The sequence below is a fragment of the Mastomys coucha genome, unplaced genomic scaffold, assembly GCF_008632895.1.
Source record: "Mastomys coucha isolate ucsf_1 unplaced genomic scaffold, UCSF_Mcou_1 pScaffold5, whole genome shotgun sequence".
In the NCBI taxonomy this organism is placed as follows: domain Eukaryota; kingdom Metazoa; phylum Chordata; class Mammalia; order Rodentia; family Muridae; genus Mastomys; species Mastomys coucha.
This window is the reverse complement of record NW_022196911.1, coordinates 25,538,541-25,558,575: the sequence shown is the minus strand read 5'-3', so window position 1 is coordinate 25,558,575 and position 20,035 is coordinate 25,538,541. Positions and strand designations below refer to the sequence as shown.

The window sequence follows — 20,035 nt, the reverse complement described above, 5'->3', positions numbered from 1 at the left end:
TGCTAATCAGGTAGGTGCAGGGGCCTGGGAGACCGTGAGGAGTGGTTGGGATTTTCTAGGCAGGCGTAGTTTTGGAGTGTTTTCTGGAGTAGGGCTTTGCCTAGGCCTTCTGCTCCACCTTCCCTTCAACTTGCCCTGTCTGTCTGTCCGTCTGCCTCCCATCTATCTCATTCCTTGCTCCATGGCCTCAACTTTCCACTTTGAATCTGGCCATTGGGATAGTTGAGAGACCTCTCCCACCCCTCACACTGGCCATTGCGGTTCTCCCGATGGCAAGCTATGGCCGGTGTGCTGGTGCTGCCTAGGCACTTGGCACAGCTCAAGTCTGACAGAGCCTGTGACATGAGGTTGCACTCTTTTGCTCCCACAGTTGGTCTGTGGTCATGGAAGTTCAGAGGAGCATTGGCCCTGTCCAGGGACCCACCTGGAGCTCCTGTGCCCTAGAGGGGCTGGCTATGATGCCAGTCGTTGCTTTGCTTCCGTTCCAGCAGGGCCACACCTACCATGAGGGATTTGCTTCTTTCTCTTTGTAATAATATTTGTGTGTTTACATGTGTGTATGTGAGTGCATGTGTTTATGTGTAAGTACGTGAGTGCATGTGTATTTATGTGTGTGTGAGTACATGTGTTTATATGTGAATGTTTATGTGTGTACATGTGCATGTTTATGTGTATACATAAGTGCATGTGTGTGTTTATGTATGTGTATGCATGTGAATGTGTGTGTTTATGTGTGTATATACATGAGTACATATCTATGCATGTGTGAATGCACGTGTATGTGCGTGTTTATGTGTGTGCACATGAGTACATATTTATGTGTGTGCATGTAAGTACACGTGTTTGTGTGAGTGCATACACATCTTTATGTGTGAGTTCACATGTGTGTTTATGTATGAATGTGATTGCATGTGTATGTGTGTGTAGATCAGAAGACAGTCCTGTCAAGTATTAGTCTTGCCTTGTCTTCCATAATGTTTGAGATAAGTCTTATAGTTCAGAGTTACATATACCAGGCTAGCTGGCCCATAAGCTTCTGAGGAGTCTCCTGTCTCTACCTCCCATGCCTTGGTAGAGGCCTTCACACTTACACAGCAAGTATGTCCTCACTCGCCGAGTCATCTTTCCAGCCCTTCTAAAAACTGTCTTTTTTTTTTTTTTTTTTTTTTTGGTTTTTCAAGACAGGGTTTTTTCTGTGTAGCCCTGGCTGTCCTGGAACTCACTCTGTAGATCAGGCTGGCCTTGAACTCAGAAATCCACCTCCACCTGCCTCCCAAGTGCTGGGATTAAAGGTGTGCACCACCATTGCCCGGCTCCAAAAACTGCTTTTTAAAACAGGATCTCTTCCAGCAGGCTGGCTTCTAACTTGTTATGTAGCTGAGGATGACTTTGAACTTGGGATCTTCTTGCTTCCCACCCTTGAGTGCTGGGATTATAGGTGTGAATCACCACACAAAGGATTGGTTGTTGGTTTGTTTGCTTGAATGTACTGTTGGAGTTGAAACCCAGAGTTTCAAGAACGCTAAGCTGAGCTAAATCCCCAGCCTTGTTTCCTCTTCAAAATGGGATAATTTGCCATTAGTGGCTTGGCTTCTCAAAGGCAACACAATGGCTCTTCCTTCTCATGCAGGAGCTGCCCCGATGTCTGGCATGTGCCTGTTGGTGCTGAGCTTCCTGAGGGAAGGCTTTGGGAAATCCGGATAGATCCCTGCCTGACATCTGGCAGGACGACCCCTCCCCCCCACCCCAGAACCACAAAGTTGTGAGGTTGGCCCAGCCCCACTCCCTGCAGGTCACAGGCTGTGGAGCACAGGCCTTAGGGTCCAATGGCAGACACACTGGTAATGGGACTCAGCAGTGCCCCTGTGTGGTGATAACAGGTATGACAGCAGCTGAAGGGAGGCAGGAACTTTGGATTTGGCTACCAGAGAAGTGAGCGCCCAGGGCCTGGGTCTGCAGAGACATCCCTCCAGATCTCTACTATGATGAGGCCTGTGCTAAGTGAGGGACATCCTGAGGTACAGCAAACAGGGAAAGACCTGTATCTTACCATGGGATGGCAAAAAAAGAAAAAGCTTGTGAGTGGTCAGTGGGGGCTAACATGGCCTCCCAAATTATTCCAAGCTCTACTTTTGCAGATTGGGAAACTGAGGCACAGGAAGCAGAAGTAGGGCCTCATTGCCCTGACTTCCATGAAATCTCTACCAAGTTCTAGAGGGCAGTGGCTTCTGGTCTGGTCTATCATGGGAGCTGTAGTCCTAGCCCAAGTATGGGGGCAGTGAGGAGGTGACCTCAGAGGGAATGTTGGCTTTGTGATGTCCCTCCCATGAGTACTGGGACTCTGGGCACCTAGGCTATGGGCCAACATGAACAGTGGCTTTCCTAGAGACTCTGTTTGAAAGCTGCTATAAAGCTCCTAGCCGGGAGGGGCCTTCTGGAGACTGGGCACATGACCCATCCTCTGGTCCCTACTAAGAACCCCCAAGCACAATGCAAGTTTCTCACTGCCTATGGAGCGAGGACGGGCAGCAGCCATGACCTTAAAGTCTACAGCGGGTCCTGCTAAGCAGTCATAGGCTAGAGATCTAGCAGGTTCAGTGAGGAAGCGTCAAGGGTACCCCACATCAGATAAGCTCATGGTCACTTTCAAGATTGATCACTGAACATTTATTCTTAATCTTTAGACCTCAGCTGCAGCCAGGGTGCTGTGGCTGTGTTGTGACGGACAGGTGAGGCCCAGAAGGCTTCCCAGGAGAGGTCCCAAAGGCTGACACTGAGACCCTATGGCTATGTGGAAGCCAGGCAGGTGGTGACATGGTCAACGCTCCAGCTAGGAGCCCATAGAGCAGAAGCAGCATCCATGCCAGGTTTAGAGGGATGGGCATGCATGGAGGACACCTCCGTAGATGCCCCAACACACTCCCATGCACTGGGGCCTAGTGCTAGATGCAGGCAGAGGAGGTGAAGCCCTGGCAGAGTTCAGGAAAGGCAAAGGGACATGGACAACATGACAGTGGCGGGCAGCAAGAGACAGGCTGGGGGCTGCAAGTGACCCAAGTCCAAGTAGGCTAATGCCAGGGTGGCTCTTCTCAGGCACTGTGGGGCCCTGGAGGAGGATCCTTGCTCATGGCTTTGCCCTTCCTGGCTAGGGGCTTGGGTGAGCCTGGGGTGAAGCTGAAGAGGCGGAAAGCTGTTCCAGAAGGAAAAGCCGTAGCTTCCTCTGGAGGAATGCTGGGAGAAGACTTACCTACTGGACATCTCTCCTACAGCCCGAGTACCCTGTCCTCTAGCAATCATGGCTCCCTAGCTGCTAAACCCCCAGCAGCTCTCAACCCCCAAAGCCCAGAGGCCTTTAGTTGTCCGGCTCTAGTGTCCACTCTGATAGCCACTGCAGGCACGATGCTCTCTGTGCCTCAGTCTCAGGAGGGGGCCGACCTGGCCTGGGCTGTGGGGTGGAGGGGCTACAGGGCCTTGGCCCTCCACCCATAGGGTCGGGGTCAGGGTCAGTCCGTAGGGCCTGGATGAGCTGTTCAAGGGGTTGAACACAGGTATTGGGACTCCAGCAGGCATCAAGGGCAGGCAGGAAGGGGTCAGGTGTACAGGCCTCAACGCACTCAGCCTGTGTGGGGATGCGTAGGTAGAAGGCGTGCAGCATCATGCGGAAAGGGTGGTCCTCCTGGCCCTCAGCCTGGCCATAAGTCAGGTCACCCACGATAGGGTGGCCAAGGGCACTGCAGTGTACACGAAGCTGGTGTGTCCGGCCTGTGGAGTCAGGGATGGGAGGTCAGGCTGAGAGGAACTATTCTTTGTCACATCCCTTGCTCTTTCTTACAGTTTCCAGCAAGTTCTCTGGGTTGGCTTTAGGGTCTCCTGGCAGCCCCTTGGCTTTCTGTGGTGTGTTACAGTGGTGAGGGACGAACCCAGGGCCTTGTGCATACTAGCAAGCATTTTACAGGCAACTGTACCCCTAACTCTTCTTTCTCTCTTTAAAAGCTTTTAGAGTACATTTTAATTTCGTGTGTGTGTGTTGTGTTCCTGTATGTGCCTCCTTGATGCTACACTGTCAAAATAAGTCAGAAGACAACTTTTTTTTCTTTTTTGAGACAGAGTTGGGTTTTTTTGTTTTGTTTTGTTTTTTTTTTTTCACTGTGCAGCCTTGGCTGTCCTGGAACTTACTCTGTAGACCAGGCTGGCCTCAAACTAGCCCTGGCTGTCTTGGAACTCACTCCATAGACCAGATGGGCCTCGAATTCACAGAGATCTGCCTGTCTCTGCCTCCACAGTGCTGGATTAAAGGCAAGTGCCATCATTTCACCACTCAGAAGACACATCTAAGAGTCTCTTCTCTCCTTCTACCATGTTGGTCTGGGACTCAAACTCAGGTTGTCAGGCTTGGTGGAAGGCACTGTCACCTGCTGAGCCACCTCACTGTCCCCTTTCCTTTTTTTTTTTTTTTGAGGCAGAGTCTCACATAGCTAAGGATAGACATGAACTTCTGACCTGCCTCTATCTCTTAGAGTGCTAGAAATATGTGTCTATGCTACCAAATGAATCCCTTCATGGGACACACCTTTAATTCCTGGAGAGGCAGAGGCAGAGGCAGGTGGAGTTTGAGGCCAGCCTGGTCTACAGAGTAAGTTCCAAGGCAGCTAAGGCTACACAGAGAGGAAAGAAAAAAAGAAACAAAAGAAAAGGAAAGAACAGAACGAATCTCTCCTGAGTAGCTGCTTTGTGGATCTGTGCCACTAAGCAGGGAGGAACAGGGCAGGGCAGAGCACGGTGGGACAGGCCCTTGGTACAGGATTCATTCTATTCCTTGCTACAAATCAGATAGTGGGCTCAGGACAAGAGACTGGTCTGGGGTGGGCCGTGAGGGCACAGCCAGGGAGACACTTGATCTAGCTAGAGAGATGAGTTTGACAGCCAGGGTACATGCAACCATCAGTAACGATCTTGTTATTGGCTCTGCCCTCACACCTGGTATAGACCCAGGCAGGCCGCAATGCCTACACTTTAAGGTCCTTACTTGTATGACTACCCTAGACACACCTGTCAGTGGCTTCAGCAGCACTTTGGACACAGGGTCACCAGCATATAGCCCATGTTCCAGGACCAGCAGCTCTGTGAGACTTGGCTTTGGGTTCTCACAACCTAGATGAAAAGGTAAGTGTCAGGGTCAGCCAGGCCAGTCCTAGAGCCTGAGTGAACTGCAATCTACACCTGTCTGGCTGTCCCCATCCATGCAGGGTTTGGGGACCTGCCCACAGCCCCCACAACAAACCACTATTACCATGAGTACCCTCGATGCACATGGTGTGTGTCCGCCCCTCTGTGCTATTCCTGCCAATGGCATAGTTGATCGTCACTTGGCTTTCCTGGACATGGCCTCGGACCTGTCGAGCAAGGACATCACGTATAGCTCACTGGGCCACACTGCCATCTCTGAGAAGGATGTGGCTGAGCTCTAGGTAGGCACATAAGCCTGGCCTGGAGCTTGAATTAGAGGGGCTTGCTGGAGTAGGCTGTGAGCCTTGGGTCTCCACACAGCATCCCAGGAACTCGCCAGGACTTACCAGTGCCAGGTAGGCTTTGGTGACTCGCCGTTCCTTGAAGCATTTATAAGCGCTGCCCGCAGCTGCTTTATTCAGGGCCACACACAGTGCCCCACTGGTGGAGAAGTCCAACTGGTGGCAGAACCTGGGAAAGGACAGAACAGCAGTGGCTGGACCCTGTGGTGTTCTGGTTAGCACCTTTGTGGCAGAGTCCAGTGTCCCAGCATCCTTTGGAAGGATGCTGTAGTGGGGCTCTCTGTGTTGGCTGTGTACCTGAACCCATAGCAGGTGTCAGGGTCAGCCAGCTCTGGGAAGTGGTGTCGGAGCTGCTTCTGTAGGGTCAGGGTCTCCCGCCAGGTCTTGCTATCAATGCGCAGGTCCCAGTGCTTGTTCACCACCAGGAAGTCGCTGCTCTGGTACACGATGGACAGATTTTCCATGCTGCCAGGCTCCATGGTGGGGCTGCACGCAGGTGGGAGTGAGCCTGGGGTGGGAGGGTGCCTGACCTGGACCTCAAGTATTGTGCACACTTACTGGGGCCAGCACCTGCTGGAAACCTTTATGCCTTCCACAAGGGGCCGGGCCAGGGGTGTCAGCTCCGGAATGGGAGTCTGACCAAGGTCAGGAGATTCTGACTTGCCATGGACTCAGGGTGAGGGAGCTCTCCCTGACCTGACGTGGAATAAGCAGCCTGATTGTCCGTTCACGCCTACACACTTCAAGCTAGGTTATGGACAAGGAAGAGGACACGGGTTGCGGTGTCCTGATTGGCTCGGACCACCCAGGACTGCAAGCTCTCCCTAAGTTGCCTCCCATCAGCCTGTGACTACAGGCAGACCCTTTAGGACTTACCTGCAACAGGGCCAAGGGACCAGGATGTCACTTCCCAGACTTGCATCCAATCTTGTTTCCCTATAGTAGGAACCAGGTCTTGGCCTGGATGGCGCGCAGCTCCGCCTTTTCACTCTGCCCATTCCACCTTGTTAATGGATGTTCATACTGGCCAATGGCATTCCGGGCCTGGAGCTCCGCCCACCGAAGAATGGGACGGTCTTTCCCGAATGGTCTGCGCACGCACCTTCTTAGTCCCACCTATTTCCCCGCCTCCCGTACGAAAGGATTACTGTACAGGCCAATTGAAAGCGTTCTTGGTCCTCCACTTCAACCACTGAACTATTACTTCTCTCCTCCCGCTCTCTGGGTGTGAAGACCCGCCCCTCTTCGCTGGCCAATGGCCAGCCTCTGGGAACGCCGGCTGTTGATTGGCGGTGCCGGAGGCTCTCTGGGAGGGGTGGCGCGCGGTGGCTGCGGCGCGGGAAGTTCTGAGGGACGCTTAGTTGTGGGAGCTGTGGTCTGGCTCCATGGAAGACTACGAGGAAGATCTGTATGGTGTAGAGGATGACTTCCAAAACCAGTTCGCGGCCGAGCTCGAAGTTCTGGCTGAGCTGGAAGGTGGGCGCGGGTCCCACGACCAGGTCGTGGTTGCACCCTGCTACAGCATGGAGGGCTGTGTGGATGGGATAGGTAGCGGCTGGGAGTTCACTTCTTGATGTGTATTGCTGCTGTCAACCTCTGTTTCAGCAGGAACACGGGACGTGGCTCCTTCTGGAACCCTCAAGACTCCGACGAGCCGCCCCCCGCTAACCTTCGAAGAGGCCATCGCTGGTAGGGACACTGTCTCGCGTCCCTTCCCTGCTCAGTCGCCAGGAAATGACAGCCGCAATACCAGAAAGAATGTTCGTAGGGACCAGCCCGCGCCTTCCAGTATGTCCGATTGGGGATTGGCACTTAAGGTCGGGGAATTCTGAGGATCAGTTTTCTATTCTTCCTCCTCGTTCTCCCTCTCTTTCTGCAGGCCCCATGGTCAAACGACCCAGGTTGGACGTGGTGAAGAGGCTGAACTTCGAGCCAGATATGGAGGAGCTTTTGTATCCCGATTCCCCTCCTGGGGACATCACTCCCCCACCGAGTCCAGAGGTCTTCCCTGAGATGTGGGATGCTGGGTGTGTTGTTTAAGGGCATGTAATTCTGCCTTGGAAAGCTGCCTGTCCCTGGATGAGGTTCTGGAGGTGGATGTCTATGGGAGGGCAGGAAAAGTGAGTGTGGGTCCAGGCATCCCATTGAGAGTGACTGGAGATGCTTGTCCCTCCTAGGCCCTCAGATGCTAGTGCCGACAAAGACCTCACGCAGGCATTGCCAAGTCCCCGCAATCCGGTTCTGAGACGGCCTCCTGTCTTAGAGGATTACGTCAATGTGACATCCACTTGTGGAGAGCGGGCCTTTTTGGTGCTTCGGGCTGACCTCACAGGCACTGGGGTGCAGGTGTGTGACTACAGCATGGTGTTTGTCATGGCGTTGGCTCTTTTATGAAGCCAATGGGCTCTCAGCAGGTTCTCAGGCCAGTTTCACCTGTCTGAATTGCTAGAAACAGGCACGTCCAGGTGGTCTAGTGTTGGAAACAGCAGTGCCATTTTGGGGGGTAAGTGGCCTTAGAGTGCCACTTTGTACCCTATATATTAGCTTTCTGTTTTTCTTTTCCCGTTCCCTGACCCTAAAGCTGACCTCCCTTGGACCTGGCCCATCTGAGAGCCGCATCCATCTCCTCTTTGATTAGGCAAGGTTTCATCTCTCTCCCTCCATTTCTTTCTGGAAGAAAGGGCTCTTGTGGGTGCCCCCATGACCTGGGAGGGTTGTAGAGATGACAGATCTGTCTTGCCAGAACCCTCTTCTGGATGTCCAATGGCGAGGCCATGGCCAGCTGGACCTGCTGGGTGTCCCCTTTGCCTCCCTGAAGGAGCAAGTTGACAGCAAGGTAAGTTTAGTGGAGTGGGGAGGGTGTGTGGGTTGAGTCAGGCGTGGGCTGGACTTGTCCAGACCCCAGGCTATCCTCTTTGTTATAGAGACGGCAACAACTGCTCGAGGAGGCCCAACAGCTTTCGGACACTCTGCATAGGTGACTCGAACATTTTCCACCCCAGGAACCCCTGGGGGACCCCTGTCGGTTTTGGTGTATATGGTGGGCATAGTCACTGTGATCCCTCTGTAGTGAATCAGGACTTGCTTCTCTTCAGCCTCAGGTCTGAAGGGGAGGAGGCTCCCCCTACGGAGGAGCCAGCCCCTGGCCAGGACGCTACTCAGCACTGCCTCTGGGTGGATGAGTTTGCACCCCAGCACTACACGGAACTGCTCAGCGATGATGTGAGCTCCTATTCTCACTCAAGTGTGACTGGCTTGCCTTATCAGCAAGAGGAAAGGGCCAGGGTCTAGGTGATGTTTGTGTTGATGGGCCATTGGGTGCTAAGGATGATGTTGAAACTGAGTGCTAAATGGGGAAACCGAGTCAGCACAAAACTGCTAGTTGACTAGTGACTTGCTGTGGGCTTTTTAGAGGTCTGGATGACCTAGCCCAGGGGTTCTCAACCTTCCTAATGCTATGACCCTTTAATATAGTTTCTCTTGTTGTGGTGACCCCCAACAGTGAAATTATTTTCATTATTGCTTCATAATTGTAATCTTGCTACTGTTAGGAATCATAATGTAAATGTCTGTTTCTTCCAGTGGCCTTAGGTGACCTCTGTGAAAGATTCATTGACTCCTAAGGGGGTCGTGACCCACAGGTTAGGAAACACTGTCCTAACCTGCTCTTGCTCATCCTCAGTTGATGCTGGGTTATCCTGGGGTCAGCATGGGGTCTCAGAGGCTGGAGGCCTCAGTGAACTTGTTGATGACCAGGGCCCAGGCCTTCTTGAGCCTCAGGATTGCTTTCTGTGTTGAACATGTGGGCTTGACAGGGCCCTTCTCTTAGGCTTTGTTCTTACAGTTTACCAACCGATGCCTCCTCAAGTGGCTGAAGCTATGGGACCTTGTGGTGTTTGGCCATGAGAGGCCTGCCCGGAAGCCCAGACCCGGTGTAGAGCCCACCCGGGTTGGGAAGGAGGCCACAGCCCCTGGCAAGTGGAAAAGCCATGAGCAGGTACTGGAAGAGATGCTAGAAGCCGAGCTCGACCCAAGCCGGAGGCCTCGGCAGAAGGTGATTCCCTCTGGGGCCTATATAAACATATCTGAGCTTAGGGCTTTGCTCTCTGGGTAGCCAGTGCTGTTGCAATCGTCTTTGGGGGGTGGGGAGGGTCTAAAGCATCTTTAACTCTTCTAGAGTTTGTGGGTTCAGTGGCATCAGGGTTGGCATCAAGTGCTAGTGTTGTGAATTCCAAGTTGAATCCATTCTCCTAAGGGTTTAGATAAAGTCAGCACAGGATGCTGGGGGCTTGCTTCCTGGGCAGGGTTTTCTCCCACTCTGAATTCTGGGTGTTTGTTCTCATTTGCTGGCTGGAGTATGGGAACAGTGATCAACCTTTCTAGTCCCTGGCTACTGGCCAGTAGCTCCCTGACAGTTAAGGGATCGGCAGTCAGTCCTCCACTTTGACTGTAGGTGGCGCTGCTGTGTGGCCCTCCAGGACTAGGTAAGACCACGCTGGCACACGTGGTCGCAAGGCATGCAGGGTATTGCGTTGTAGAGATGAATGCAAGGTGAGTGGAGGAGACCCTTGTCGGGGCTTCTGTGAGGCTGAGCCTATCTATGTGACAGGTCTCAAACCCTGGCTGGTGGGTGGGGCTAGGGTCCTGGATGTGTAGGCTGGGGTAGGGACCTGTCTTTCGTGGCTCACTGAAGCTGGCGATAGGCTACATCCTGTGGGGGCCTCATAGCATCCTGTTGGGATGCTGGCTGCTACCTAGTAACTCTTGACCTTGCTCTTCCAGTGATGACCGTAGCCCCGAGGCCTTCCGGACACGCATTGAAGCAGCTACGCAAATGGAGTCGGTGCTGGGTGTGGGTGGGAGGCCCAACTGCCTGGTTATTGACGAGATCGACGGGGCCCCCACGGTGGGCCTCTGCAGCCTAGGTGGGTGGGTGGGCAGGCAGGCTGGCGGCACTGGGGCTTTGGCTCACTGACCTCTTCTGTACCTCCCTGAAGGCGGCCATCAACGTTCTCTTGAGCATCTTGAATCGCAAGGGTCCGCAGGAAGCTGAGCAAGGGGGCACAGCTGTGGCTACAGGGGGCCGGCGACGCAGGGCTGAGGGGGGCCTCCTGACTAGGCCTATCATCTGCATCTGCAATGATCAGTGAGTGCGGTGTGGGGGAACGGGGCCTTCTTAGGCAGAAGGGTCCGCTGGCCTAGCCCTGGCCTGTCCCTTGTGTGGCCACTGTGGGTCCTGCCCTACAGGTTCACACCTTCTCTGAGGCAGCTGAAGCAGCAGGCTCTTCTGCTCCACGTCCCACCGACTCTGCCCTCCAGGCTGGTGCAGCGGCTCCAGGAGGTCAGCAGGGCAGGGCAGGGAAGGGGACAGCTTCCAGGGGGAGATGCAGCTTCTATCCCAACCTCCCCTCCCATGTTCCTCCTCTCTGAACACCCTGGTTCTGTCTTGTATTGAGCTGTCAGGTTGTAGTATCATGGGAACTGCACTGTACTCTCTGGTTGTCCCCAGCACAGGGCTGTTTACCAGCACCCAGGGAACCAGGTTGTGGACACAGGGTTGGCTCTGAGGATGGGTTAGACTGGGCATGCGTCCTCTCAGCAGGGGCAGACACTCTAGTGCTTATCCCGCCTCTAGATCTCCCTGCAACATGGCATGCGCTCTGACCCGGGTGCGCTGGCTGCCCTCTGTGAGAAGACCGACAACGACATCCGTGCCTGCATCAACACCCTGCAGGTGGGCACACGGCTTGGATGGGGCGGGGTGGGGCGAGAATGACTGCGGCTTACTCAGCCCTTTTCCAGTTTCTGTATGGGAGGGGCCGGCGGGAGCTGAGCATGAAGGATGTGCAGACCACCCATGTCGGCCTGAAGGACCAGCGTAAGGGACTGTTCTCTGTGTGGCAAGAGGTCTTCCAGTTACCCAGAGCTCAGAGGTAGGTAGCCAGGGTGGTGTGAGTGGACCAGCCTTGGTCTGGATGTCTCTGTTGCCTAGAGCCCTTAGGCACCACCTGACACCTCCAGGGCTCCAGGACAGCTGTTTGGCTTCACTGTGTCCTCTGGGTAGGGACCTGACTTGGGTTGGGGGCCCAGTTACTGCTCCAAGGGGAGTTGGCTAGAGCCTCCTAAATCTGTGGCCTAGAGGGTGACCTCCCTGACCCTGACCTTACCTTAGTCAGTTCAGAGAGAGTCTTTTGCTCCTCCATGGCTCTGCTTAGAGATTCTTGCACCTTCAGAGTGATAGAAAACAGGCCAGCCAGGGCTTCCCTCCAAGCCTGGCTAGGACGGCTGCCAGCACCTTTGCTTTCACGGGGCGTGGCCTCAGCCTCAGCATCCTCTACTTGCAGGCGACTCGTGGGCCAGGACCTGATGCTACCAACCCATGCTCTCCTGCTCAACAATGGTGACAAGGGCTCTCTGACCCTGGCCTCCCAGCGCTTCTACCACATCCTGCGTGTGACCACGTCTGCGGGCGAGCATGAGAAGGTTGTCCAGGTATCTGTGCTCACCTCAGCTCTCGCGACACGGGTACTAAACGAGTAGATACTGAACAGATGTCCTGGGTAGGTTCCAAAGTAAGGGGTATGGATGGTACAGGTGTCAGGCATCTGAGGGGATGGTAGGATTAAGGATGGGCCATGAGGAAGGACCCTCAGGCCCAGAAAGGTAACTAAAGGAATAATGTTGGAGGTGACAGAAGGCACATCTAAGGATGAGTTTTGGACTGGTAACTGGGAACCATCTGGAGATCCTTGTGAGGTACATGCTGGGGCCTGAGCTTAAAGAGACTAGATATTAGCTGGAGAGTACCCATGGTGTGGAGAGCAGGTAGAGAGGTATGCGCTTGAGCAAGCGACATGGCCTCCCCTATTCCCCAGAGGGCCTGGCTTAAGCTGCTTCCAGCTCTAAGCAGCTTTGGATTAGTAGTTGGGAATCCACTGACAATCTGGAAATGTGCAGTTTAGAGGGCCTATGGGGTGTGGCCAGTGGGAACTGGACTCGCACAGGCAAGCTGGGACAGCTATGTCCTAAATTTTGAGGATATAGCTTTCTGCTATAACTTCTGGAAGGGTGGGGACTGGAGCGTGTGCCACTTCACTTGTCTCAGGGCCGTCATTAGACTAGCAGGTCCCTCCCTGGCATTGGCATCTGATCCCTGCACCTTGGACTTTGCAGAGCAGGAGCTAGTGAAAGGGTCCTGAGGCCGATGCTCACGCTGTGGGGAGATGAGGGGGGTTGGAGGTCAGGGCCTACCTACTCCTGCAGGGGTTCATGGCCTGCTCACTCCTCTTAGGGCCTGTTTGACAACTTTCTGCGCCTTCGGCTTCGGGACTCTAGCCTAGGCACCGTGTGCTGTGCCCTTGACTGGCTGGCCTTTGATGACCTGCTGGAGCAGGCTGCCCACCATGGCCAGAGCTTCCAGTTGCTGCGCTACTCGCCCTTCCTGCCTGCGGCCTTCCACGTGCTCTTCGCCTCCAGCCATGTGCCACGCATCACTTTCCCCAGCAGCCAGCAGGAGGTGTGTCATCTGCCAAATTTGTGCTTAGGGTCGGGCTCCAGGGGTTTCTGCTCACCTGGCCCTGGCTCACTTTCTGTCCTAGGCCCAGACTCGGATGAGCCAGACAAGGAACCACATACAGACACTGGTGTCAGGTATGGCACCGGCCACCCGTAGCCGGGCCACACCACAGGCTCTTGTTCTGGATACCCTCTGCTTGCTCCTGGATGTCCTTGCACCCAAGCTGCGCCCTGTAAGTGTCGGACATGGAGGAAAGGATGGGGTTTGTGCTACGGTGGCTCCAGGCATTGCTCAGTGGTCCCACCTGTGCCCGCTTGACCCTAGGTGAGCACACAGCTGTACAGCGCCCGTGAGAAGCAGCAGTTGTCCAACCTTGTGGGTACCATGCTTGCCTACAGTCTCACCTACCACCAGGAGCGCACACCTGATGGCCAGTACCTCTATAGGCTGGAGCCGTGAGTGCCCCTGTGCCTGGGGCAAGGGGAACACCTGGGGACATGCAGTGTGTGTGCCAAAGCCAGTGTGGTCTTGGTGAGGTGTCCAAGGAGTTGTGGGTTGCAGTTTAGGTCTGGCACAAATGTGGCTGGCACTAGGCCTCATCCTAGGTCAGACACAATTTTGATTCAAGTTTCAGTCAGTATAGGGTTCATATACCCTCTGTCCATCCCAGGGTGGTAACCTATGTGTGTCTGCAGATCCTTGGGGATCTAGAGGGCTCGTGGCACAGCGGCAGCGACCCTGGTATCCTGCAGTGTAGTAAGGGTCCCGGCGTCCCTGCCTGTCCTTGTTACTCTGCAGTCCTATGTATGTTACTTGTCTTCTTTACTTGTTGGAGAATCCCCAGCTGCCATGGGGTTAGGATGTAGCAGTGTCAGGACCTCACCCTATATCCCAGGTCTTGAACTTGGCGTATGGGTTAGTGCCAGGGGCTGACCCTGGCCCTACTGACCCCACACCCTAGCTCTTAAACTTGGTATGTGGGGTTGGTGCAACAGGCAGACCCTGCCTCTTCTGACTGGTACCCTGGTATCTTGGGCAGAAATGTGGAGGAGGTCTGCCGCTTCCCTGAACTTCCTGCCCGCAAGCCCCTCACCTACCAGGCTAAGCAGCTTATTGCCCGGGAGATTGAAATGGAAAAGATGCGGAGGGGAGAGGCTCTGGCCTGGGCTGGAGGTGGCCCCCAGGTAAGTTTGGCCCCTGGTATTGGGACAGCATACAACATCAATGGTTTGGCCTTGGCCCGCTGGCTCTCATCATGCTTCCCTTCAGGTGGACCAGGGTCCCTCAGGGCCTGCGAGTCTGCGGACGGACAGCGGGGAAAGGGGAGCAAGGCAGCCTGCCCCACGTAACCATGAGCAGCGGCTAGAACACATCATGAAGAAAGCAGCTGTGCAGGAGCAGGTGTGTGTGTGCACGTGTGAGTGCGGTGGTGGTGGTGTGTCGGGGGGGATAGGGCTGGAGCGTGATGATGAACAACGTAGGAGGCTTGCCCCAAGTCCCAAGGAGCCACCTGTTGCTCCCAGAAAGTGGGCAGTGGTTAGAGAGGTACTCCTAGTCGCAGGCCTTGCTCAGAGGCCTTGGAGTCGCCTGTTCCATGGGAAAGGCTTGGGTGTGTCTGCTTGTCCACTGGCAATCTGATGGCCCTCTTTTCTGCTAGCCTGAGAGGGACTTCTTTGGACGTGTGGTCATCAGGAAAGTGGCAGTCCCAAGCAGAGGTGTGTATGGGTCACAGAAGGAAGGGAGGGGGTGGAGACATGGGCTGGGGTCTGCTGAGGTGCAGCCTTTTGGTCCCTGCAGAGGTTGAGGCCCCCCAGAAGGACACGGACGAATGGCGCATGGGTGTGGCAGTGGGCAGGAGTGAGGTGTGGTTCCGGTTCAACGAGGGTGTCTCGAATGCTGTTCGGCGCAGCCTGTACATCAGGGACCTGCTGTAGCCCCACTGCCCCAGGACATCAGATCGCACTGACTCCCACAGGGAATGCACTAAAGCAGAGACACCTGGAGAAGTCTATTTATAAAGTCACACCTTACAGAGAGTGTGGGTCAGGCTTATAGGATGGTACACTTGGCCTTCTCTACCCAAGGGTTGTTCTTCATCAGGTCCGGGTTCAGGAAGGGGTCCTTGGGGATCCCATCCTCGATCCACTTGAGAAGCCTGTGAGTGGGGAGTTTCAGTGAATGTCGGTCATTCCCACGGCACCTGCCCACTGGGGTGTGAGGTCCTGGTTCACACAAGGGGCAGTGTCTGGGCAGGTAAATGACACACATCACAGGGCACTCACTCGGGGATGGTCTTGGACGACATCTCCCTCTTGAAGGCCAGTTGGTACTTGAGGCTCTCCACCTCCTTCTTCATCTGGGGCACATCCCACTCCTCCATGGCGTCGGGGGCGTCGGAGGTAGCCAGCCTGAGGCTGGTTGGTGGGTGGGAGAAGCAAAAGAGCTAGGTCTGCAGCCCCCACCCCCACCCCACCCTCAGCCCCAGGACAGAGAGAGATTCTGGAACCTGCTGCCCACTGGACCATACCACCCATTGGCCCTTCCTGAGGTCTGCAGTGATGATGTTGGCAAAGGGCCCAGACAGTGCCACAGGGACCCACTAACAAGACCCCTGGGCCTTCTCTACCCAGTGGGGCTGATTAGCTGCAGAGCAAACTTTCCATTCTTGGCTGGGCAAATGAGCCTGAGAAGGCCCAGCCCTGGATTTGGAGGACAGACTCATGCCTGCCTAGGGAGACTAAAAAAATGGACTCCTGAGTATCCAGAGCAACCCCCACCTTCCTTCCAGCCCTAGTTCTAACTCAGCCCCTGTGTGGGATGAGGGCCCTGAGATGCTGGGTGCTGCCTGGCCCTCTTGGGCGCCTGTTTTGCATGGGCAAAGAGGCCAAGTTAATCGCTGGGCTGGCAGGATTTGGCTGCAGTTTGCATGTTGGGTGGAGTATGTGCAGAAGGTCTAGGGACAGGGGCCTTTCAGCAAGCCCAGGACTTGGGAGGTGGGTAGCCTTCCTGAGGCCAGTGTTTTCAGACCCAACCACCAGTCACCGACCTGACTAGGGAGACCTGTCATTTGGGGCACAACAAGCGGGCCTCCCTTTACCCCTCCCCTATCTAGATGCACTCCAAAAGACCAAGTCTCTGGTTCTCCCTCCAATCACAGCTTCCACGACCTTGAGAGGGGTCTGGCACCGCGTGCCGGACACTTCCGGGCAAAGCCTCTATCCCGGGATACTGCAGCTGAGCTGGCCGTGGGGAGAGCCTACGCTGGGAGGACCCAGCGATGGTACAGCCTTTAGAGTGGTCCATCCTCAAGAGGTCCTGGCAAGGCTCGCAAGGAACCAGTGAGAGCTTGGGTGGGCTAGTATTCCTGGTTGTGTGGGGCCGCCTGCAGAGTACCTTTCCCAGAGACCCCAAGTTACAGTGCCCCACCCTGCTAGGTTCTCCCGCGCCCCACACGCCGACAGGCACGTGGGCAGAGGGTCAGCTGCGGGTCCTCCACAAATTAGGAGCACCTGGGCTGGGGGCATGGCCCACCACTGGCCCTACCTGCGCTGCTGCCGCCGCCGGAGCCCGGCCGCCGGTGCACCCCGAGACGCCCCCGGCCAGGCGCACGGCGGCGCACACGGGCACTGCGGGCGGCGCGCACGGCGCAGGACAGACGCGCCCCCGTCGCGCAGCGATGGCTCCTGCGCCGCTGGACTCGATCTGTCGGCCGCCCCGCCCCTGAGGCCCGGAGGCAGTTGTCCTGGTCCCAGGAGTTAGAATTAGCCTAGGGGTCCCCACCTGGTCAAGCCCTAGAGCCCTGGAGTCTGTTTCCCCCTCCGTGCGAGGGTTCTGTTCATTGGACTTACTTTTGAAGGAGACAGCAAAAGCAGAGATGACGAGGGCCGAGGGATCTGTGGAGTGAGGCTAGGCTGTCCGAGTCCGGGGAGCACAGGCAGCCGCCCCGCCCACTCTTGCCACCTGGGGCCTTGGTACCGCCTTCACAGGGTTGGGCTGACCCCAAGAGCTCCCTGGGCAGCTCTTACAACCTCGGCAGGTCTCCCCTGGGGTGGGACATGCAGCAGTGGGGGCTAGTCCCGTCTCTCCTGGGTCAGCTAGAATTGCTGGCAACCCAGTTCGACAATCTTGTGATACTGGGACCAGAGCTCTAAAGAGCAAAATATGCCCCACCCAATGAGGCTTCTCTGGTCAGGGCCCTCCTATGCTACCAGGCAGCTGGGAAGAGGGGCTGGGGGCAGAACACTTCCCACTGTGGTCTTTGCAGCCAACCGGGCGCAGGTGACTTTCGGTATTGTCCATTTATGGTAGGCTAGGGAACATCCCCCAAAATCCCAGAACACGGGCCTCTCCAGGAAGGGGTTCAGGCCTCTCTCCATAGCACTCTCGCCATCCTCGCCATCCGGGTGCCTTCCCCATCCCCAGGCAATGACTTCAAAAGAGCTAACGTTTAATCTGCCCAAAGCTGGAGATGAGTGGCCCTCCACACCGGAGGCCCCCCGTGCCGTATCCAGCCATGGGTTCTGCAAAACAATGTTTGTGGGGTGAGTGGGCCAGTTTCTTAACTGATGCTGCATGGCCTTTTGGTGGGGGAAGAGTACTTCCTCTGCCACAGGATTTGGAATCCTGTGCCCTGCAGCCATCTTGTTATTCCTCAGAGACTCTAATGGGGCAGTGGGCTAGCCCTGCCTTCAACTAACCAGAGCAGTTCCTCCCTCCAGCTCGCCTCCCAGTGTCACTGTCAGAGGTACACTTCGAAAACTCTTAGGAGAATTGTGCTCTGGGGACCTATATATGACGCAGCCTGCAGCCTGCAACCCAGACGGGGGGCCTCAGGCAGCAACAGCAGCCCCTGGGGGTGGGGGCAGACCAGGTTGGAGCTCCCTAAGGGCAAACCTGCCCTGGGAGGCAGGACCAGGACCTTGCTAAGGATTCTGGGTCCTCTGTGGACTGGACTGGAGGTTTGTTGAATGGCTAGTCTGCCCTTACCTAGACAACAGGATAGGTCAGAGTTAGAGGACCTAAAACAGTTCAGAGCCCACTCTGCCCAGGAGATGGCCTGGAACCCTGCAGGTATGATCAAAAGACAGACAAGGTCCCTGTCTCTTGGACTCTCAGGACCATCAGTCACACAGCAGGCTTCCCTGGTGTTGATCAGTGAAATGGGGTCACCATGCTTCCCTGGCCCCTGATGTGCATCAACATGTGGTTAGAACAGGAGAGGCATCTCTGGAACTGGGGCATGCTAGGGAGCAGAGAGATTACTTATCATGGATTTGGGGGTTGGGGGAGCTTAAGGTTGATGGTGCCAGGCCTCAGGGCAGATGTCGCTCTTCCTGGTAGGGTGGAGGCTGTCGTATCTCCCAGGACCTGTGTTCACCCTCCCTCCCCATGCCTTTTGTGTGCCCTGAACTGGATGCACACCTTAACACTTAGGTTGCCATGGGTGCCTCTGGCAGGAGAAAAGCTGAGAGAGCCACCAGAGCACAGTGACAATAGGGAGGAAGGGGGCCAGCCACTCTAGAGGCTGAAGGACTGGGTGACCTCCAGAAGGTCCCAGGGTGCCTACATTCACTGGGATGGGGTAGTGTTTCCGAATGCGCTCCAATGGGACAATCTGGACCCTCAGGTGGGTTCCAGGGCTTGGGGTAGTTCCTGTTGCTGAGACAGTAGATAGTGAGACAGCCTGCTTCAGCATTCCCCAACCCAGCCCCAAGGCTCTCCACTCAGGCTTTATGCAATTTGTTAGACTCAGAGAAGTCAGTTAAGGGAGTGAGGCCTGGAGCAACAACAGGTGGTCAGATCTTGGATCCCCATTGAGAGGATCCCCAACCTCCACAATAGAGGCTTGGGGCATCTTAGGGTGTACTGGTGGCTGGGCTCTGGCAGCAGCAGCAGCAGCAGCAGCAGCAGCAGCAGCAGCACAGGTAGGGCCAGTGGTGGGTCATGCCCACAGCCCAGGTGCCCCCATCTGTGGCGACCCACAATAGAGATCCACATCTGTTAGCCAGGCCTTTTAATCCAAGTACTTTGGAGGCAGGGGATCTCTGTGAATTTTAGGCCAGCCTGGTTTACATAGTCCCGGGTCAGCTAAAGTCTCAGAAACATCAAGAATCCATCATAAAAAACAAAACAAAACAAACAGAAAACTCCCAAAGATACCATCTGTTCTGAACCTGTGCGTCCCTGTCCGGGCTGAAACAAGGACTCTGTGACTCCTTAGTTCTCACCCTCCTACCCAAGCATCGTCCTACCCTAAATGTCCATCCCAGTCCTCTCAAGGAGGAAGCAGTGTGAGGGGTCTTGATGCTAGAGTACCGTGGTAACAGGATACAAAAGGTTTGTAAGGTGCTGGCTGTAGCGGCATATACTTTTATTCTTAGTGCTTTGAAGGCAGGAGGATCTCTCTGAGTTTGAGGGCATCCTGGTCTAGATATCAAGTTCCATGCCAGCCAGGGCTCCATAGTGAGATTCTCTATCTCAAAGGAAAAACAAACCCCGGCCCCCGCCCCCAGTGTGACAGAGGAGGACTTTCAGGAAAGAAGACAGTATCCTGCTGACCAACAAGTGTGAGCTGTTATCCCCTGGGCTCCTTTATGAAATTAGGACATTAACTGGGCCGTTGGGTGAGCACACACAGGGTTCCTTCCACTGGCCTAGAAATGGCCGCCCCCGGCTAGAGAGCTCCCAATAGAAGAGACCTTGTCCCGGTCCAGCCGTACCTGGAGCCCACTCTGATGACTCTGGGGTAGCCTGGGCTGGGCTGACAGCTTTATCTTAGGTCTCCAGGAGTGGTGACAGCGGTAGCAGATAAACTGGATAAGGAAGCATTTCAGAAGTTCCCTACAGGAGACAGCTCCTAAGCCCAGAGCTGATTCTCTCACAAATAAAAGGACAGAGGTCAAAACTGTGCCCACGCCAAGGACAAAGAATGCAAGTTGACCGTTCTCTACCTATGTTGAGCCTGAGAAGGCTGAGAATGTGATCTGTGACC

The 20,035-nt window shown here is 55.2% G+C and overlaps 3 protein-coding genes across 9 annotated transcripts; 1 reads left to right on the top strand and 2 right to left on the bottom strand.

The window, feature by feature from the left end:
• Window positions 1-2,644: 2,644 nt before the first annotated feature.
• Window positions 2,645-6,566, bottom strand: Rpusd1 (RNA pseudouridine synthase domain containing 1). Of its 3 annotated transcripts, none has more exons than XM_031351472.1 (6): window positions 6,405-6,566; window positions 5,826-6,014; window positions 5,574-5,697; window positions 5,291-5,393; window positions 5,050-5,151; window positions 2,645-3,762 (listed from the first exon to the last, which is right to left on the bottom strand). In XM_031351472.1, exons 1-6 carry the CDS (start codon window positions 6,524-6,526, stop codon window positions 3,353-3,355), a joined length of 1,050 nt encoding a protein of 349 aa, XP_031207332.1. In that variant the 5' UTR covers window positions 6,527-6,566; the 3' UTR covers window positions 2,645-3,352. The 3 variants fall into 3 exon arrangements, with proteins under 3 accessions (XP_031207332.1, XP_031207333.1, XP_031207334.1); XM_031351473.1 differs by having other exon boundaries at window positions 5,826-6,036; window positions 6,405-6,556; XM_031351474.1 differs by lacking the exon at window positions 5,826-6,014 and having other exon boundaries at window positions 6,405-6,562.
• A 199-nt stretch (window positions 6,567-6,765) lies between these two features.
• Chtf18 (chromosome transmission fidelity factor 18) lies at window positions 6,766-15,080 on the top strand. Of its 4 annotated transcripts, none has more exons than XM_031353623.1 (22): window positions 6,766-7,004; window positions 7,137-7,316; window positions 7,408-7,555; window positions 7,706-7,874; window positions 8,272-8,364; window positions 8,453-8,505; window positions 8,624-8,750; window positions 9,358-9,582; window positions 9,982-10,079; window positions 10,311-10,434; window positions 10,526-10,674; window positions 10,776-10,869; window positions 11,164-11,262; window positions 11,331-11,461; window positions 11,873-12,020; window positions 12,820-13,044; window positions 13,127-13,276; window positions 13,369-13,499; window positions 14,084-14,228; window positions 14,314-14,445; window positions 14,702-14,759; window positions 14,842-15,080. In XM_031353623.1, exons 1-22 carry the CDS (start codon window positions 6,914-6,916, stop codon window positions 14,976-14,978), a joined length of 2,907 nt encoding a protein of 968 aa, XP_031209483.1. In that variant the 5' UTR covers window positions 6,766-6,913; the 3' UTR covers window positions 14,979-15,080. The 4 variants fall into 4 exon arrangements, with proteins under 4 accessions (XP_031209483.1, XP_031209485.1, XP_031209482.1 ...); XM_031353625.1 differs by having other exon boundaries at window positions 6,767-7,004; window positions 9,373-9,582; XM_031353622.1 differs by having other exon boundaries at window positions 6,767-7,004; window positions 7,134-7,316.
• Gng13 (G protein subunit gamma 13) lies at window positions 15,027-16,992 on the bottom strand. Of its 2 annotated transcripts, none has more exons than XM_031353626.1 (3): window positions 16,893-16,992; window positions 15,327-15,458; window positions 15,027-15,199 (listed from the first exon to the last, which is right to left on the bottom strand). In XM_031353626.1, exons 2-3 carry the CDS (start codon window positions 15,422-15,424, stop codon window positions 15,094-15,096), a joined length of 204 nt encoding a protein of 67 aa, XP_031209486.1. In that variant the 5' UTR covers window positions 15,425-15,458; window positions 16,893-16,992; the 3' UTR covers window positions 15,027-15,093. The 2 variants fall into 2 exon arrangements, with proteins under 2 accessions (XP_031209486.1, XP_031209487.1); XM_031353627.1 differs by lacking the exon at window positions 16,893-16,992 and adding an exon at window positions 16,588-16,659.
• Between the last annotated feature and the right edge of the window lie 3,043 nt (window positions 16,993-20,035).

Coding starts and splice junctions, on each gene's coding strand:
- Rpusd1 (XM_031351472.1), bottom strand. CDS start 6,526: ATGGGCAGAGTGAAAAGGCGGAGCTGCGCGCCATCCAGGCCAAGACCT. Junction 5,394..5,573: donor CCAAAGCCTACCTGGCACTG/GTAAGTCCTGGC, acceptor CTTGCTCGACAG/GTCCGAGGCCATGTCCAGGA. Junction 3,763..5,049: donor GCTGCTGAAGCCACTGACAG/GTGTGTCTAGGG, acceptor CTGACTCCACAG/GCCGGACACACCAGCTTCGT.
- Chtf18 (XM_031353622.1), top strand. CDS start 6,914: ATGGAAGACTACGAGGAAGATCTGTATGGTGTAGAGGATGACTTCCAA. Junction 8,751..9,357: donor CGGAACTGCTCAGCGATGAT/GTGAGCTCCTAT, acceptor CCCTTCTCTTAG/GCTTTGTTCTTACAGTTTAC. Junction 14,446..14,701: donor AAGCAGCTGTGCAGGAGCAG/GTGTGTGTGTGC, acceptor CTTTTCTGCTAG/CCTGAGAGGGACTTCTTTGG.
- Gng13 (XM_031353626.1), bottom strand. CDS start 15,424: ATGGAGGAGTGGGATGTGCCCCAGATGAAGAAGGAGGTGGAGAGCCTC. Junction 15,200..15,326: donor TCGTCCAAGACCATCCCCGA/GTGAGTGCCCTG, acceptor CCCCACTCACAG/GCTTCTCAAGTGGATCGAGG.